Source organism: Chlamydotis macqueenii, chromosome 1 (assembly GCF_036417535.1).
Source record: "Chlamydotis macqueenii isolate bChlMac1 chromosome 1, bChlMac1.mat, whole genome shotgun sequence".
NCBI lineage: Eukaryota > Metazoa > Chordata > Aves > Otidiformes > Otididae > Chlamydotis > Chlamydotis macqueenii.
Window position 1 is genome coordinate 151,521,717 of NC_141556.1, and position 19,284 is coordinate 151,541,000.

A 19,284-nucleotide genomic window follows, 5' to 3' on the forward strand; every position below is an offset into this window, starting at 1 on the left:
CAGGCCATTTCCCCCTTCCCGTGTGGAAAGGCAGGAGGGTCAGCTCTGCATATGAACGCTACAGCAAAGAAAAGCAACAGTTAGATTTTTACTTTACTGCCAACACTCAGCATAACTCTCTGCAGAAGTCATCATTGCTTAGGAAAGCCGGGCTCCCGGCTCTTTTTCGCCTGGTTTCCTGTTATTTGGCAGTGGTGTGCACAGCTGGATGTCCTGAAATTGCTTTCCCAAGAGGGGGCATCTGGGCAATTCTCTGGATTGCAGCCTGGCTAATTCCCAGCAGCCTGGTTTCTGGGACGATCGGGAATGGGTGTTCTGTCCTAGAGCAAAGGAAGGAGGCAAGTTACTGGAATACAAAAGGAGCTACAGCAAGTCCCAAGCTGTCCCCATCTCTCCTTTTTGGGAACCCTCTCCACACCTCATAGCCTGCCAACACGATCCTCATTCCTTGTTCGTTTGCCTACAGCCGTGAGTTGAAGATAGCAAGAGCATGTTCATCTTTGCAAGACCAAACCTAACTTTATTGGAGCTGCATGAAAATTTCTCTCTTTCTCTCGTCTTCTTGGGGAAAGATCTGCCCCTGTCTGTTTGAATGGGTCTCCTAGATCAGAGCATGAGGCTGTGCTTCCCACACTTGAGGCCAGCCTGGCTCTGCACCTATTGCCCCCCTCAGCCATGTTTCCTTAGGCTGGGTGTCTCCCTCACAGGGAGGCTGGGGTGGCTGCCGCTCTGCAGCAGCATCACAGCACCTCTGCACCACGACACCCCTTCACTTTCTCATCTTCTTCCTTTGTAGCGTGCAGATCCTGAACATCCTTTAGGACTGATGCAGTATTTGCTTTTTGTCTTCCTTCCTCTGCTGACACCCCTTCAGCATGAAATATTTTGGTTTTGCTGCTTGGGAATACAGCCAAACACTCACTATTTTTAGAGCCCAGGGAGAAGCCCAAGTGCTGGGAGCAACAGTTAGTTCATATGGGGACAGTTCTTCTTCCAAGAAAAATTCATGCATAGGTTTCATCAGGGATGACCATGCCCATGAGGAGGGTCACTGGGGATTCAGCAGTCCCAGGACTTCACTAAAGCTCTTCGCTCACAAACTTCATATTCACAGGTCTCGTCTCAAAGCTGTTTCCTACTAACTTCAGCCGGGCCACTTCTTGTGTTAAAGAGTTGCGTTTTTAAAGAAGAACTCCCCTTCCTTACTGTCCTATACACCAGCCAGAGGAGCAAACATCAGTTTGTTAGCTTTTCTTCCCCAGAAGATCCCTAAGTCTTCATTTTTCTTCTTGTGTGGTCTTGCTGTAGTTTATGAAAATTGCCCTGGTATTCTGCTCTATAAATCTCCTTGCCAGTGCAGGCCTCAGCCTTGGCTTATGTTTTCTGAGCAATTCCAAGAAAAATATTAATGCAAACATGCACCCCTGCTGCTCTTGGGTGCTACTAGAAGCAGTCTGGGGACAGCTGTTCAGAAAATATGATTTAGGGTATTTTTTAGTGTATGTTTTAGATGTGCCAAAGTTGCTTTATTTACAAAAAAAAAAAAGTTGAAAAAATAATGTGAAAGAAAAAATCTAAAGTGGAAACATTAGCCTGGAAGACATGACGAACTGATGTCTCAGAACATACTGTCCTTTATTCTTATTTTGTTTCCTATTAACATTTTTCAAAGAAAAACTCTTATGATTTTGCTATTTTTGGTTTCATATTTTGGGTTGAAGAGAAGACAAGTATGGAAGCTACTGGGAACTGGGCAACTTGATCTGATCCAACAAGTCACTGGTCATTTAAATATGAGTTTTCTAGTCAGCATTCAGAAACAGTTTAAAAAAACAGATCAATGATTTCTGTTTCAAAGAGACCATAAGAGATCATTTGAGTAAGCCAACAAGACTGGCAAGTAAGCTCACCTCTCTAGGTGAGAAAGGTTTAGGCACAAGCTGCCTCATGAATTTACAGGAAATTCAATTTAAATCTCCAAAACCAGTAGTAATGTGCCATATTTCTTTTATCAGACTAAGCAAAAGCAAGCCAAGCTTGTGATCAAATTAATAATTTCCTGTTTCTGTTGTATAATATATATATTAATTTATAAATACATGACAATCATGCTGCTAAGCTTTAAAACAAATGACTTACATTTTAGACCTCAAAAGAGAACTATTTATTTTCAGGAGGAAATTACTTGCCTGTTGACCAAGTTCTGTATCCCTACAGAGCAAATATTTTCATCAAGAGGAAGTAGAAGATGGGGAGATAACATTTTTGAGAATTTCTCTGTGATTGGTTCTGAATACAAGCACTTAACATTTTATTTTTTTATCTTGACATGGGTTATTTCTTCCTCTTCTTTTGCTGCCTGAGAAGGATATCTGAAGATAGCCAGTAATAAAGGAAACAAGACACAGAAAAATTAGATTTAAAGTAAAGGCAGCGTGTCCCAAAATTTGTTTATGCCACCTATCTCCATTGGTAATGAGAGATATTAACCCTGCTACAGCCCTTCTCTTGCCTATGTCCCCAGACTGTCACAGCTGCAACAGCATCACTGGTAAATCCGTAGACTTTTAAATGCAGCTGGGGACTTTGCTGCCTTGTCAATTGGTGTGAAATGAGTATAAAAACCTGAAAGGTGATTGAATCAATTCACTTCAATTGATTTGTCAAAGGTAATATTTCAGCACCAAACTGGCTAATCTGAGTAAAAACCTTTCAGAATAATAATGCAAAACTTGATTCTTGATTTTCTACCACCATCTTTAGGCTGCTGCTGGTACAGGCGGCAGCAGCTGTAGTCAGGAGGTACAACGAGCGTATTTTAGTACATCATCTCTTGTACATACCGGGCTCTCGGTGCTAGAGGGACTTAACGATGCAGGGATTTTGGCCTGTCTCCACAGGGCTCAGAGCTGCGGAGGAGCTGGCAGAGCTCCTCATGGTTTGCCTTTGCCCCCACCACAGCTCAGCCTCTCCTTCTGAAGGGCTGAGGGACTCATCTTCTTGCTATACTGCTAGGTTGGATGAAGAAACGTTGCCACTTTGTCTTGCAGCCTGCTTTTTGTGTACACCATGCTGCTTTTTTTTTTTTTCCTCTCATGGCTTTGTCTAGACATAATGCTGCCCCCAGATTTCTCAAGAAAAGGCTTGAGCTTTGGGTGAGGCTGCTTCACTTCGAATGCCTTTCAGACCAAGCAAACAGTTGGAGCCCATTGACGGGGGTGTGTGTGGGTGTGTGTGTGTTTATTTACATATGACAAGATATTTGAGCTAACCTAAACAGTCTAGGAAAAACTGTGCCTTAACTTTGAGCCAGTTATCTAGCATACAAGAAACCCAAGACTGAGTCCACAGTGTTTGCTATAGGAAATAAACATAATTGCAATAAAAAAAAAATAATCAATCATTATTAGGCTTTTATATGGAAAAGTGTTTACTTTCCACTAAGGTGAACCTGGGCTGGAATTCTTTCATTCTTTTCCTGTAACAAGTATGATGTGGTTGTGCTCAGAAAGGCTGGATCTCCTTTTGCTCAGAGCAGCAGAAACACCTACTACAGAGGTAGCTGTTATGTTAATAAGAACAAGAGTAAATAAAAGCAATCAAATCCCAATAACAGCCTAGCTGGATCATGTAACACGGCCACCAACTCAGCCCAAATCACTCCAGTTCAGTGTGAAATTCACCTCCTACCACGGCGTGATGGTCCTTAAAGCCATTAATCAGTGAACATGCAAACATGTTCTTCTTCGGGTGCTGCAAGCGTGAACGTGGTTTCTTGTTTCTCACCCAGCTGCAGCCGCTGCCAGACATGGACCTTCAAGTTGTTCTGCTAAGAGCACAGGATCATGAGGAACATGCATACAGGAGGAGGGGAACCACGGGATACATGGCCTTCTTAGGGAAAACCCAACAGCGATGCGCTTTCAAAAAAGGGTGTGTGGGAGAAGGGGAATCAGTCTGCCTGCCATTGGCTTTCCTTTCTTATCCTCAGCCTGCAGCAGTGCTTTAATTCCCCAGTGCCAGGTAAGGGAGACACGATCACAAGGGTAAAATGGTGTTTTTCTGAGATGGTCCAGAATGAGTAGGCAAAGGATTTGAACACATAGATCCTGAGAAGCAACAGCTAGACAGACCAGGTTTTCTGATCCAAATCCTTGAGCCTAGCTCTGTTTTTATCATACCCTCAAGAAGCTTTTAAGACTGCGAGACAAAATAAAACACAGAGCATGTCTATATAAAGGCATTCAGCAAGAAGTGCTGAAATTTATTCAAATTTTCTTAATTACAATAGAGACCTCTGACTTTGAACTTCCAATTCACAACAGCAGTAAAAAAAGGAAATAGTGAAATGGGTTGTATTAAAGTGCAATGATGCGGAGCAAACCATTGACATAACACAAATGAGGCTGCGGTGAGAAATGAAAGGACAGTCTCATCCTAGCAATGACAGCAATATATAAGTAAATTATGGTACAGATAATTTACAAAATAACTTACATAGATGAATATAAGCCAAATCTCACGTTGCCATTCCATTGTTAAATATCAGACTAAATATTCCCGCTCAGGACAGTATTATATGAGATAATTAAAAAAAAGATCAGAGGATTTCTGCATTGGAAAAGATGCCTGAAGTAAAACCCTGATCAGCCTTTATATTGCAGTATTGCAAGAAACCTAAGTATTTATGAATTGTAAAGTGACACATTCAGCAGCATGAAGACTATAAATACATCCTTTACATTGATACATTATATCTACACACATATACATATCTACACACACATATATATACACACAAGCACATACATGCACATATATAGGTGCATAAATATGTGGGTGTATATATACGTTTCAATTTGTACTGACCATGGTCAGCTGCATTTTGATTGTGTCTGGGGTAGGGTTGCTTTTGCAACCCAGGAGTAAGATCATTCTGTAGAGTATTTGTCATTTAAATTTCCTAAAGCTGCAGTCTCTAAAATATAAAATTCTGGCTTAAAGATAGACTTCAGGGCCCAGCCATCGAGGTTCTGATGATTAACAGCAGTTCCCATTGACAATCTGCTGTGCTTAGTGCTTCTGAAAAATTATGCTCTTAATGTCCACATTATTTTTAAGTAATATGATACATGAATCAGTTAAAAACCTATTTTCACGTAAGTGAAAATATTTGAGAGATGGACAGGAATGAATATAATATTCCATACATGCACACAGTTCGGGACTGTTTGTAAGGATGAAGTGCAAAGAACATCTGATAAGGTGAAAATTTACAACATTGGCTTACATAATACGTTGAAAACTGGCAAGTTTAGCATTACCTTTCCTTTAAAAAAATTTAAAATACTTGTCTGTAGCATAAATTTGACTCTTCTCTAATAAAGATTTTTTTTCTCCCGTGCTCCCCTTTTATAGAAAAATTCTGTTGTCGTGTTTTTCTCTTTGAATAACTCTTCAACAAACACTATTGACTAAAAACACGTCTAATTTCTAGCCTTCATAGATTTGTCTGAAGGAAGGCTCTTGACCCATAGTGCAGCCACAATAGTATCGTCTGCCTGTAACTGCATGTTAGTCTTAAGAGCTGAGGGTAACCATGCAATTACTGTTTATTAAAAAAATCATGTTGTGAATAAGAACATTTGTGTTTTATTGTGCACCTGCGTAAGGAAAAAGATACTACTAAATTGCCAAGGCTACGAAAACACAGTGATCTCGATAAAGAATTTGGTCATGAGGCCAAAATACCTCAGAAAACAGCTATTCCATTGCACACATTATTAAAAGGTTGGAAAGGATAAAATAATATTTTCTTTTGATGCTGTTGTGGTCAGTGAATTGATCCTGTCTGCATCCCAGTCTCTAGGGAGCAGAAGAATATCCTGAAGACCCAAGAGAAGAGGAAAGGCTGGACCAAACCTTCCATGTTCCTGTAAGAGTCCCACTCACTGCGCTGAGCGAGGTATGTCCTTGGACAAAGGGTTTTTTGGGGAGGAGAAATTGTAAACTCGGATTTATTTTCCTCAGACCTATCCTGTACAGTGATTGCTATGTTATTAGTCTACAATAAGGATGTAGCACTGAACACATTTTGTTTGCTCACATTCAGATTCTGGCTGTTATGAAATGATACAGTTCTGCAGAAACCTGATTGTGTATCAATGAGAAAATGTGTTTTATGCTAACAGCTCTGTAGTTTCAGACTTCAGAGCAGAAGCCTCTACAAGACCCCATTTCAAATTGTTTAATTTTTATTTACAACTTCACATTCCATGCACTTTCATTGGGATCTTCTGGGAGAACCTGTAAAACTCACCAGTGAAAATACTCAAAGCTGGCAACACAGAACTGGTGGTTCTCTGCTGAAGTCCAACATCCAGAACTCTGCACAAAATGACCAATTCCAGATTTACCTTCCATGGAGGTTGGATGAAAATTTAACGTTAGCCCTTAATGTCTGAGAAGCTGGTGCTGCTGGCATTGCAGCTATCGCTGCAACTGGATGATGTGCTCAAAGTGCTGGAGGCAGTGCCTGATTCTGGGAAAGGAAAAAAAAAACAAAAACAAACAAACACAAGAAAATATTAGATGTTTATTGGTTTTCACAACTTAGTTTCACAATAGGAATCTTCAGAGACACAACAGTATCATTTAAAATAAATAGCCTACCAGAGCTGCTTAAAGATTGAGCTGATTTTGAATTGCCTATGAGCATCAGCAGATTGTTTGCTGGGATCCAGCCTTCTCTACCAGTGCTCAGGTTCTTTACATACCTAAAAAAATATAAACAATAAAAAGTCAGAGTGCTTCATTTGATGCCTTTGAAAGTTTTACCCTAAACATCTGCCTTCCAAACACAGTTCTGCATATAAAAATTCCCAAACACAGATCTGCGTACCAAAGTCCATCCTCCCCTTCACGAATCAGTTGCACTAGATCTCCACTTTTCACTGTAAATTCTTCAGAACCTCCTTTCTCATAATCAGTCACAACTGTATATTTACCAGGAGTCTAAATGCACACAGAGGAAAAACATAAACAAATTATTTCTATTGGGTACTTTAAGATACGTTGCAGCTTTGTTATGAAATTAAAGTACTTTTCCCTTCTTTCTCATGCACATACATGCTGAAGATGGTGTAAATATACATACTGAGAGGCAGTAAAACTTTGCTGTTTGATTACATGTAAATACAGTTTCTGAATTCTCACACCCTGAAAAAAACATTCAGTGAAATGTTTCACAATTAATTCAAAGCTCTACAAAAAAAAAAAAAAAAAAAAAAAAAAAAAAAAATTAAAAAAACAAACTGCCAAACTAGTGATGCGATGTATGTGTGGAAGTCCATTAACACGGTAGCCGAGCACATCATCGCTTGACTTTTTTACTCCCACATAAACAGCCACAGTCTCCCTCGTCTGTGGGTACACAAAGGCACAGATGGACTTTTCCAAGGTACAAACACACGGCTGATTTAAGAGAAAGGGCTATTTTTCCACTCCCCTAGGGATTTTGCCCAGCTAAGGATTTCAAGGCAGGCACTTTCCTTCCTACAAGCTTCAAAAAGCATTCCCAAATATCAGTAACATTTGCTTAGCTCAACAGGGGTTAATTTCTGGTTACCAGCTTCATCTCGCCTCCCCCTCCTCCTCCTTCTTCCTCCGCATCTGATGAATTCAGCGGATCTTCAGCGCTAGACCAGCCATCATTTTCTTCAGATGCATCAAGAGAATGAGATGTTTTAGCCCAACCTTGGGGAACAAACAGTCGATGGTTAACTTGGCAGCAGTGAGCTGCTGACTGGGAGAAACGTTCTTCCCACTGAAAGTGATCAAGATAAACAGGAGGAAAACCGTACACAGGGAAGTTACTGCAGCCCCTAGGTGAAATTCACAGCTGGCAGAAGTTGGCCCGTTCCCATCACAGTAAGTGGAGTTGTGACAATGCACAGCAGTGAATTTGGCCCTTTGGATTTCTATAGAGGGAAATAGACGGAAAGAACGCACATTCCCAACTAAAAAGCTGCTATTTCTCTCTTATACAAAGATGAACAATGGATAGATACTCATTTTCTTGGGAGGAGGTAGAAGACAGGAGCGTACACTTTATGGGAAGAGGATAAGCACACAGGGTTGTCACTCAAAGCAACCTAACCAGTCTGCTGGAACAAGGGATGGATGTGCATTGCTTCCTTCAAACTGTTGAGCACTCAGAGCTGTCAAGAAGTTCAACACAAGCTACAGGCACTCTGTACTTCACCTGACAAGGCAGCTTATTATTTAAAGGTATTCAGGTTGACACAAGGATACTTAATCACGCTGACTTATCTTGGTGTTAAGTCACTGCACCAGACACTACAAGAACAATCTCCTGCCTGTCATTTATTGCCAAACGTTCCTTTTTCTCTCTAAGGGTGAAGCATTTCATTTATTTATGAAGCTGAATCATATCCAGAATGCACAAAATCCTTTTCCAAATAAAACTACAGTAAGTTTTACTAGTAGGATGCTTTTCACTAAGGTCAGCAGCTGCTAGTAAATGTGTCAAGCTTATAATGAAAAAAAAGTCATAATAAAAGAGACAAATATTTGTAAGCAAGATTTTAGTTCAAGACAAACAGTAACAACAATAAAACCAATTAAAAGAATGAAATGAAGAACAAACCTTCCAACTTTTACGTAAATATTAGTTAAGTTGAGAAAGCACAAGCATTTTTGCTCTTCCCTGCTTCTGAGGCATTTGTCGCATGCTGGTCAAGCCAGTGCATTAGGAAAAAACCTCAGTATCATCAGAGTAAAGCCAGAGCAATCTAAGAATCACAGAAAGAAATCACACCCAGAGCACACCAAATAGAGTGGGACTTTTACCTCGCCTGCGCTGCTGGATGACCTGCACAAGGTTAGAAGTACTGACCCATTTGGCCCTGTCCAGGGTTAAGAGTGAACTTCCATCTGTGAAGAAACTGAGCAATAAATTCCTGCTGTATTCCATGCAAATTTCCTTGGAAGTTCACATCTTATAGTTGGCTCATGGTACACAGCTGAAACTCTTCCAGTTATTTCCAAGTTAAGAACAATGCAACAAAAGAAAACTTGGTTTCTCCTAACTTTTCCAAGCTCTCATTAGAAACAGAGCCAATGGGTTGCAAAAAGAAAGCGAAATCACTGTAATTGCCCTGCCTGTAGCATCATACCTGCATAATCTGGAACGTTTCGGGTAACAGCTCTTGTTCCTCAGCCTCTTTTCATATATTGTGCTGCTGTGGGTAAGAGCAGACCTGCCTGATCCTGCCATAGCAATAGTACTCCTACTCATACAAGCTGGCACTGTGCTATTAACAAGTCCAAATAAAAGCCCACCTGGTCCTGGGTGGTGAGGGGACGTGGTCACTATGGTCATATTCATATCAGCTAACTACAGGCACCAAGATTATGCACGCACATTCAATGTGCATACGTGTATTCTGCATGGTGTGACTAACTCAGAGCTCCCTATAAAGGCAGGAAATATCAGAAAATGGCAGACAGCCTTGAGAAAATACAAGGTTATGTAGAAATGAGCTTAGATTTGATGGTGCCAAGAAAACAAAGAATTCATTAACGACCTCTCTTCAGAAATGGACCCACAGGTTTCTTGACAGAGATAGGATCTATCTGCAAGATGTGATTCTGTCACCAGCTCATTTTCCTTGAGCTCACTGGGAAGTAAGTCGGAGCGATGTAGCAGTGAAAGGAAACGAGTGGGAGCAATGCACTCTGCCCCAGGGAGCTGTGACCATCATCTGGTGTAGTTTTGTCCTGAAATGCCCAGCTCAATTGCCTGCTTATCCCTCTTTGAGTTGGGGAAGGAGAAGAGAAAGTGTCAGAAAAGAGATTGGAAGGTGCAAGACAGAAAGGGGAGTTACTAGATGTTTTAAATTCATTTATTTGGTTTAGTGGTTTCATAAAGTCAGATGCTATTGGACAGGACAGCAAATCAGACAAGTCTGTTCTGAGGATTCAACAATTTTACTGTAAATTAGCAATGGTCAAGGACTGTCCACTCTGGAAAATGTCAGCAGCCATGGGAAAGGCCACAAAACACCCTTTCCTTTCTGACAGCATTTTCAGGATTTCCATGGTACCTGGAGTTCCCAGAGGCTGACTCCTACCTGCAGAAAAACTAACCTCCTAACTCCCATATCCACTCTTGGGGAGTTCCTGCATTCCTCTGGCCTGGGATTACACTGCCTGCTGCTCAGACGAGGTGAATGGCGTTGCACAGCTTCCCCGGCACAGCAGCTAAACCTGCACTGTTTCCACATATGAACAAAGGCTGTGGAAACCTGGAGAGGAGGATGACGGTAGGGCTTGAAACAGCTTCATCTTTAGAATAATATTTTCTAAGAGGTGGTGGTGGAGAAAATCAGGAAGAGAGGAACTGCTCTCCTTGTACTCTCTAGTTAATTAGCTCTAGGGATTTGTACTCACGCCTTCACCAACAGCTCTGCTGGTTAAACTCGGCCATTTAGCTGAAACGCTTTTCTATTCTTTGCTTAGCTGTGGGGTGGGAAGGCAGGAGGCAAACTGCAACAAGGCACTGAGTTACAGAATCTGGAGTTCACAGGGTGGTAAAAATTGCCTACTATCACCCAAAGAAAGATGCAACAGGATCACAACTACAGTAATAAATGCAGATCTAAAGTGGAAATTCCACGTAACAAGGATGATCCTCACTCTGGCTAGAGTATACGTGTTTCTGATTTTATTTTTTTTCCTTTTTTAAAAGTTAAATCCTCTCCACAAGGGGCACAGTGATAGGAGGATGCTAACTGGAAAACAAAGTGCCTCATAGCAACTGGATACCACTGTAGTTCCATTCAACATACAACTGCTATTTCTTCAGCAGAACATTCCTTTCCCACTGCCCTCTCCCAAAAACTATTTAGCCATATGCTACTGTATTCGATGGCAAGGTAAAACTTCAACCAGTTGTGCTATCAAAAACAGTATATAGAGAAGTGGACAGACCCGCTTGGAAAAACTCAGCTGATATCAATGCTGCTGCACACAACAGCATCATACAGGTTATCTCCAGTGCTCTGATGAAACATATTACATGAGGGATGTGTGGATCTTTGTGGAGTACAAGATGTGGTATCACTCTACCTCTTAAACCAAAAGGAGTTGGGTCACTCACTACTTCATGCCGCTTAGCTTTTTTGTCAGGACTGGTAGGAGAAGCTGCAGGAGGATGAATAGGCAAAAAACACAGAAGAGAGATATTGAAGAACTGGAAAAAAGAGAATAGGTGGATTGCATGCTAAATACCTTTGAGTTTACACTGGAAAACAAATGGATTTCTGTAATCACTCTGATTTTAGCCATCATTGGTCAATTATAGCAGAAGGAATTAATTATTTACATGTAGTTATTTGAAGATAAATTGGTACATTTGTTTTACAGTAATAGATGAAAATATATGTAAACTTTTCTAAGTGAACTAGACATCAACTGAATACAATGAATGTTTGTCTAAAATTGAAATTACCAAATTAAGCAATCATTTTCACATAAATCTAGTGCTACAGCAATACCTGGTCCTGTAAGAAGGATCATTGGCAATGTCTGGCTTTTAGCAGAAGGAGATGGAGTTTCTGTCAAGGCAAGCATGGGATATTAGTGCTCACCTCACTAGCATTAGATACATAACCCTAGAGTCTCTCCAGAAAGAACTCAAAGGTAATGAAGTTTTAAAAAGGCATTCTGAAAAGATGCTTGAAAAAAAAAAAACAAAAAAAAAACCAAAAAAAACCCCCCACCATGCTCTTGAACAAGTGCCATCATCTTAATGCAATTCAGACTGTTCAAAGACAGCTGTTCAAAGCAAGGAATTAACGTACCAGTGCAATTACTTGGCAGGAGGAAGGAAGAAAGGTCTCAGACTCCTATTGTCTGTTTTAGAAAAATAAGTAAAGACTGTTTCTGGAAGCACTGGGAAATTCTTATTTATTTTTGCATCCAGCAAAACAACATTGTTGTACATATTCCGCTGTAGTCATGCTTTAGCAGCTCTGTTAGCAAGGATGCTAATATAGAAATACTCTAGAAAACCTTGATTCCTTTTTGCCAAGTACAGGTGCATTTGGGGCAGATCCACTGAAGCTAGAAGCAGGCCAGGTGTCTGATCTGAAAACAATTTCCTTCCTCTCATTTCCTATAGGAATGGGGTACTATAAACTCCTTCCTTGGCCTCGATAGTGAGACTGCAGACATCGGAATCTGCACTCCTTCCCTTGCATCTCCAACAGCTCCATTTTTCCCAGCTGCATCACCCCCTCCCCTCTGGAGCTGGTTTCTCTTGAAATCTCCCTGTCAGGGTCAATGACTCAGGAATCTGGCTTGAACTTAAGAGAACAAGCTAGTGCAGACACTGAAAGCCTGTTACACTACACATACACACAAAGTGATGCTTCAATTGCAGCCTTGAACAGAAAACAGCCTAGCTTTTTTTTTTTTTTTTTAAAAAAAAAAAAAAATTACCTTTCTGACTTTTGAGGTTAGTAAAGCCCTGTAGCATAAAGTGCTTTTTTGACAGCACAGAGCATTCTGAGGTAGAGCTAGTATCAGGTACAAAGGAAGAGAGAGACACAGAAAGAAAGAGGAAAAGCCCATGAAAAGATCAAGGCAAAAAGTTGTTTGCAGCCCTGGCAGGGAACCTGCATGTTAGGATGAGAAAGGACAACTGAAAGTCCAGGTATGACAGAAGAACTCAGGTGGCCAGTTGTTCTCACTGTGCAGAGGCTTGTATTGCCACTGGTCTAGTAAATAATCTCTGTGATAGGAACCAAAATTTAAGAGAAAAATAATACTCTTCAGAACAGACAATGCCAATAAATTTATGCAGAAGAAAAGAAGCCTGAGAAGCTGGGCAGCTCTAAAAGGAGACCTACTGCAGACCCCAGCTTCATCACCCACAGTTCTCACCTCCTTTCGGCTACCCTTCACCAAAGTGGCTTTGGGCCTGTCCGCACTACACAGCAGAACTCGGAAACACCCAAGCTGAGGGCAGATGTGCCCAGCTCTGTGGGTGGGCTGCCTCAGGGCTGAAAGCAGCACAGCCCTGCTCATTCAGGTGTAATACTGTTTGCCTGCTCTACCCTGGCTACTCTGCTGGTGGATCTGCTTGTGCATCTGCAGTGCAGGCATGCTCTTCGCACTTAACGATCACAACACATACATGTAAACTCACCTTTGCCTTTCTCCGGGTACTTTGGTGCTATTGTCGTGCCATAACCTTCTAGACTTGCGAGATCAGTTTTTCTCTCCTCCATTTTTTTGGTGTTCCTGATGTGGTTCCGTGAAGGACTGTTTATTGGAAGAAAATTAGGACAATCAACCCATCTCCAGCAAATTTTGGTCTGAACAGGGGTGATGACCTTTGGTCATGGGCTGCCTTTTACATACAGATATATAGGCTGAAAACCATTTCTTAACTACTTCCCAGATCATACCTTCCAGGATTGAGGAAGTCATGGTGACTGTGCATAGAAGGACCTTGAGCACATACAAAGGAAAAAGATTTCCCTAACTGACTGCAACCACAGGTACTATGGCAGTGTGAGCTACTGAAAACACAGCTCAGGACAACTTCCACTCCCTCTCAGCTACAGGCACACATTCTGTGCTGACAGTTTCCTCCTGAATGTACTATGGACAAAAAGAAAAGAAAAGAAAAAAAAAAAAGGAATGAGCTCTGCCCCTCAGAAGCTCTTAACACAGGAATAGATGAGGGATGAACAAAGAACATAGGTTGGACTCCGACTGCAAGATCCCATCACACCTCCAACTGGGAAAGGAATGGAGAAAGACACCCCACAAATACTATACATCTAGGAAATTCTCCCTGAGTGACAAGCAGATGCATAAAACATACAGGGCAGCAAGCTACTGATACATATTTGAGCACATGCCATGTGGGAATGACGGAAGATACCAGCACATGGGCTTATTGGTATACACACATACCCATACCATGAAAAAGAGAGTGAGCAGCAGAAGATTAAAAAGAGGCATCAGAGAAGGGCAGAACAGCAGGTGGGAGCAAAAGAATATACAGGTTGGTAGGGTGAGGGATTAAAAATAGGAAAAGAAGAAAAGCTTGACTCAGAAGTTGGGACACTGGAGGAATCAACACACACACACAAAAAAAAAAAAACAAAACAAAACAAGGAAATTGGAGGAAAAGAACAAGGGACAGAGAAAAGATAATGCCCTGAAAAAGACAAAAAGGAAGACAATATAAGATTGGAAAAGGAAGAAAAAAAATAATCCAGGTGAAGGAAAAGAACAAAGAAGAAAGTAAAAGGCTGCTCCACATAGTTCTCTTATCTGGAGTGTAAAGTATATCATTAGCTGTTCAACAAACAGACCCATAATACCACTAGGATTTTGGCTGGCGCAGAAAATTACTTTTCTGTGTTGTTCCCTATCAATTGGCAAAGTCCATGCTGCTGCTGCTCAGTTTAACAGTTCTGGAGATGTATAAACCCAAAGCTTTACAGCTTTATAGTAGGAAGAGATGTAGGAAAAAACCCCTAAAACATAAGGGCCAGTATTAAGGTATAGGAATAACGAAGAACTGCAAGCGAGATGTATTAGTATATTTACAAGACAGCCGGTCTCATTTGACAACACACTTACCTTGGACAAGATGAGGCTGGTAGAGGTAAACTCTGTGTTTGTTCTAGTGCCCTGTGCTGACTAGCTTCTATAATGGAGAAAAGAGAAAAAACTATTAACATTTGTGTTTTGAGCTTTTCATTTCTACAATCCTACACAGTGAAGATGTATATACAAGGAGGGTTTTGAAGTTCAAAACCAAAAGAGATTAAAAAAAACATATATATATATATCCCCATTTTTTTTTTACCTCTGCATGCCTGCAGTTGACTCGTCAGCACTTTTCTTATTTCATTTACCCAAGTAGCTTTAACTTCAGGAGTTGGTGCCTACCCGAAAATACATACAATCAGCCATCAAGCACAGAATACTTATCACACAGAGTTGTGTTGCATGCCAAAGCACAGCCTTGGAGGAATCCTTCAAGAGGGACAGACAGAGCTCCCTCTCTAGTCCTTCAGTGAACAGAAGCTAGTTGTGACAAATGGAACACACAGAGGCAGAGGCTGTGCATGTGCTACAGTCAAATGCTGGCTCCCAAGCCATCCACTACCCCAGTGAGAGCAATAGTAATGGTATATACAATACCCCCCATGGATATTTTAAAATGTGATTTTTTTTTTTCACCCAGAAGACCCTGCAATTGAAATACACCTCATGAATTAATCTGGTGTGTTTTGTTTTGTTTTCCTACTTTTCCTCATCAATGTCTATTAGTAACATAACAGAGGAGAAAAAAACCAAACAAACAAACAATCAACCCAGATCTTCTTTGGGTTAGACTCCCCCCTGTCCTTTATCTTTCTCTCTCTCTCTCTTTTTTTTTTTTTTACTGGCATGTTATTTACCTGTATAATGTAAACTTCTTCCCTTGCATTATACCAGATTTCAAATTTTTTTGCATCCCCTTTGACATTTTCTGTTATTCCAACTGCTGCCATCTGGAAGCAAAGAGAACAGAAGCTGACCTACCAAATTGCAATTACAATAACAACGGAAGCAGACAGCTGCTGGTATCCTTTGTACCCTGTTTCTGAACAGAAAGCCCTATTTGGCTTCTTGCTCAAGGAAAAGAATAACTAATAACACATGTTCTGCATGTTAGATGTAAGAGATTTAGTGCTGTGTGTCAGCTTGGCTACCTCGGAGGCAAGAAAGGCTTAGGTACATTAAACTGAGACAGAGACACAAGATCTCTCATAAAACCCAGACCACCAAACCTTACATATATATTTTATACTACTCTGCTCTACTCAATAGTAGATTTTCTGTGTGATTAATGCAACTGCCATTCAGCTAGACTGTTATGGTTTGGATTTTCTCAAAGGATAATTTCCCCCTACCCTGACCCTCTAAAAGGCAGCAACACAAAGTGACATGGACCTACAGCACCAGTTGGGTTTGGCTGAAAGGGTAAAGTTCCCAATGCAAAACCATAACACAGCTTCACTGACAAAAAAAACCCTATAATATTGTATTGCTGCAGGCTAAGCCCCTGGAATCTTGACCTTATTGGTCTGCTCAGTATCTTACATTTAAGGAATGTTTGTAGCTGTAAGAAGGTGCTTTCTCATATCCCTCTCCATTTTCTTCTCGCTTTTTACAGAACAGCACTGCTTTCTCGTGGAGGAAGAGGTGTCGCTGCATTGGCTTGAAGCGTGCCAAATCTTTCACCTTCGAGTGACCCTTTTTATGATCAGTCCACACATTGAAGGATCCCTGCATTAAAAGCTTGCCCAACTCATTCAGGTTTCCCTGGAACAAAAAAAGCAATATTTATAACTACAAAGAGATAACATCAGGCTAAAACACATATTCTGAACACGTCTTTACAAGTTCTGTTGTTCCAAGTAATGTCTCACATCAGTGTTTATGTTGGGTTTGGAAATGTAATAAAAATAAAGTCACCGTTGGATTTTTATACATAATTTTCTCTCTCCCCAATACTGTTCAGGCAGGATTTTATAGTTAAGAGTACCAGTAGCAGAGATACAGAGATATACACACAGAGAGAGGGGAAGGCACAATACACATATTTGGTTGTTCGGGATTTTTTGCCCCCAAGCTCTGCTCCAAAGTGCTTAGGTTGCGTTTTGGTTTTTTTTTAACTGGAAGTTTTGGGTGCAGTTTTACACATAGATATTAAAACTTAGTAGTGACTCCCATTTGGCAGTAGCCTAAACCAGACTCTTCATGACGATTTTCAGTTTCTAACTTGGTGTCAAGCAGATCAAAGAAAGAAAACTTAGGTAGATGAAGCAAAATATTATTCATAGCAGGAAAACTCCAGGAGAGTACAGGGAGATCCATTTTCCATTATTTTCATTACATTATTCAGTTTAAAGGCACCTTTTGTAAAACATTCTTCTCATTAGTACACAGTATAGGGTATGCTATACATATATCTAACAAATAAATGAAAATAAATTTAAAAGTAAGTAAAAATATTGTTACTCACATCATAGCCTGTAATGGCTATCTGGTGCATAGAATCATTAACTGCTTTGAGAATACCCAGTATAGAAGTTAATGCCTCCTGAAGATCTTCAGCACCTTCACAGTTCTTGCTGTACTTCAGCATTTCCTGAGTGGGCAGGGAACGACAATGTATTTAGCTTTCAAAACAGCAGTAACTAGGAACGTTCAAATGTTAACAATTTTTAAAGTTATCCAGTAAAGTTTTGTACCATATAATCAAGTGGGTTAAATACTGGCTGGAAATCAGAAGATCCTAAAGTTTTACTTCTCATCTCTGCTGCTAATTAGCCAAATATATTTTGTTCAACTGGAGGTTTTGTAAACTCTAAGAATTTTACAAGACTAACTTTGCAAACGTTTTTTCATCACAATTGCTAAAACCAACCAACAAAAAACAATTTAAAAAGGAAATTTTTATTACTTTTTAGAGGTGAACAAATGTAAAAACATCGTCAAATTTCATTTATTATTTGAATTATGGTGAGGCCTGGGATGCTAGTAACAGACTTACTGCACTGAGCATTGTCTACACATTTAAAAAGGCATCCCTTCTCCAGAGGGCTTCTTGGCGAAGTTGCATCTTCCAATATGACCCAGATAAACAGAGCTGCAAGTTCATGTGGAATCCCCCAGACTTCATAGTATGAGAATAAGCATTTACTCATGGTCTACAGGCAGTAAAGATACTTTAAATCAAAAACCTTTCTAATACTCCTCTCTTTACACAAGCTTAATTAACGAATTCTTTAAAAGCTATTCAATTCAGCTCAGTTTTAACTCAAGAATAAATTCAGTCTGAGGTAATTTTATTAAACTACTGTTAAAGACAATTATTGAAACGAGTGCCTATGTTGGAAATATTTCTTAAAACAAGCCAGCTTCAAACATGGCAAAATCTTACACATTAATTTAATAATTTATCATAGTGTATTGTTCATTTTGCTCTCTCAGTGTAGCATGTTTAAGTGAATCACAACAGCATCCTTCCTAAAAACACCATACAGAGCTCCCAGTTAAGTACATTTCCTAGAGTGTGTTTCCTAGAACCCAGCAAGGCAAATTCCTGCAATATCATGAGGTGACCATAACTGCTCAGTAACAAGTACTTCAGGCACTCTCTTTGTTGGAGAGGTTTCTTGGTCCTTCTGTTTCCCCTAATCAACTTTTCATCCTTCTCTTTGGCAGAAATATAAAGGGCAAAAGCAGTTGTACAAGGTGTCTCTGTGTAACATTTGCCTGTTTACTAGCAGCTTTTTGGCTGAAAGAGAAAAGAACCGAGCTGAAAAGCTGACAGATTGGGATTTGTCTCCGTTTCGATTTATACATCTGTCTGCTAACTTTTAGGTTTCTCTCCAGCAGGATGAGAGAAGCAGCATTTAAAAAAAACCAAATGCACAAAACATACTTAGTGTTATAGTTCAGTAACACATACCTTTAGCAATAATTGGTATTTGGTTATTCTTTGAACAGGTTTCAGCAAGTATGAGTCCAAACTGAGCTTGTGATCGAGTTTTCTTTGACATTCCTGAAAACAGTGTTGGAATTCATCAGTACACTAATCAGTATATCTGCTATTTGTCCTTGACATAAATTATGAAGTTTAAAAAAGCAACCAAAATAAACAACGCTCACTTCCTCAATATTTTAGACTCAAGCAAGCATACCTGAAAGAATACAGAATCTGAAAATTGCCTCCACAAGCTTTCAGATCGAGGTTTATTTTGACAGTATTTTTCATAAATCTGGAAATCTTCCATCTGAAATTGAGCAGACAAGCAAAAAGTTAATAAATGCTTGTGACTTTAATAGACAAAGTTCATAAGAATTTTTTTCATAATCAATAGGGATAATAAAAAACAGCAACAACAAAAAAATGCAATTCCTTGAGGCATCCCAAGCAAAAATCAATTATTCAAAATCACTGATTTTGTAATGGCTACTAATTTCGTAATTGGAACATCAGAAAAAATGTTCCTGTTGATTTTTGCTTCAGTTGAATGTTAAGCACCTTACAAAGAAGCATATATTCTATTTACAAATATATTTATATTACAATATGAAAAATGCTTCTATGAAAGCCCAACCACGAATCTCTCTGTGCTACTTATTTAAAAGTCTTTGCCCTTTTTTCTTTACAGATTT

At 40.0% G+C, this 19,284-nt stretch overlaps 1 protein-coding gene across 5 annotated transcripts in view; it reads right to left on the minus strand.

The window, feature by feature from the left end:
• Positions 1-4,235: 4,235 nt before the first annotated feature.
• Positions 4,236-19,284, minus strand: part of MCF2L (MCF.2 cell line derived transforming sequence like) — a 155,357-nt gene continuing 140,308 nt past the window's right edge. For 3 of the 5 annotated variants that reach the window (XM_086770287.1, XM_086770304.1, XM_086770314.1), the window contains exons 19-32: positions 18,807-18,899; positions 18,575-18,667; positions 17,123-17,248; positions 16,198-16,419; positions 15,513-15,605; positions 14,915-14,993; positions 14,686-14,752; positions 13,235-13,350; positions 11,580-11,639; positions 11,152-11,226; positions 7,628-7,755; positions 6,902-7,014; positions 6,673-6,776; positions 4,236-6,541 (exon numbers count right to left, since the gene is read on the minus strand). In XM_086770287.1, coding sequence (XP_086626413.1) covers positions 6,447-6,541; positions 6,673-6,776; positions 6,902-7,014; positions 7,628-7,755; positions 11,152-11,226; positions 11,580-11,639; positions 13,235-13,350; positions 14,686-14,752; positions 14,915-14,993; positions 15,513-15,605; positions 16,198-16,419; positions 17,123-17,248; positions 18,575-18,667; positions 18,807-18,899 — 1,464 coding nt within the window. In that variant the 3' untranslated portion in view covers positions 4,236-6,446. The remainder of the gene's footprint in view (positions 6,542-6,672; positions 6,777-6,901; positions 7,015-7,627; positions 7,756-11,151; positions 11,227-11,579; positions 11,640-13,234; positions 13,351-14,685; positions 14,753-14,914; positions 14,994-15,512; positions 15,606-16,197; positions 16,420-17,122; positions 17,249-18,574; positions 18,668-18,806; positions 18,900-19,284) is intronic. The other 2 variants (XM_086770296.1, XM_086770321.1) reach the window with 2 other exon arrangements.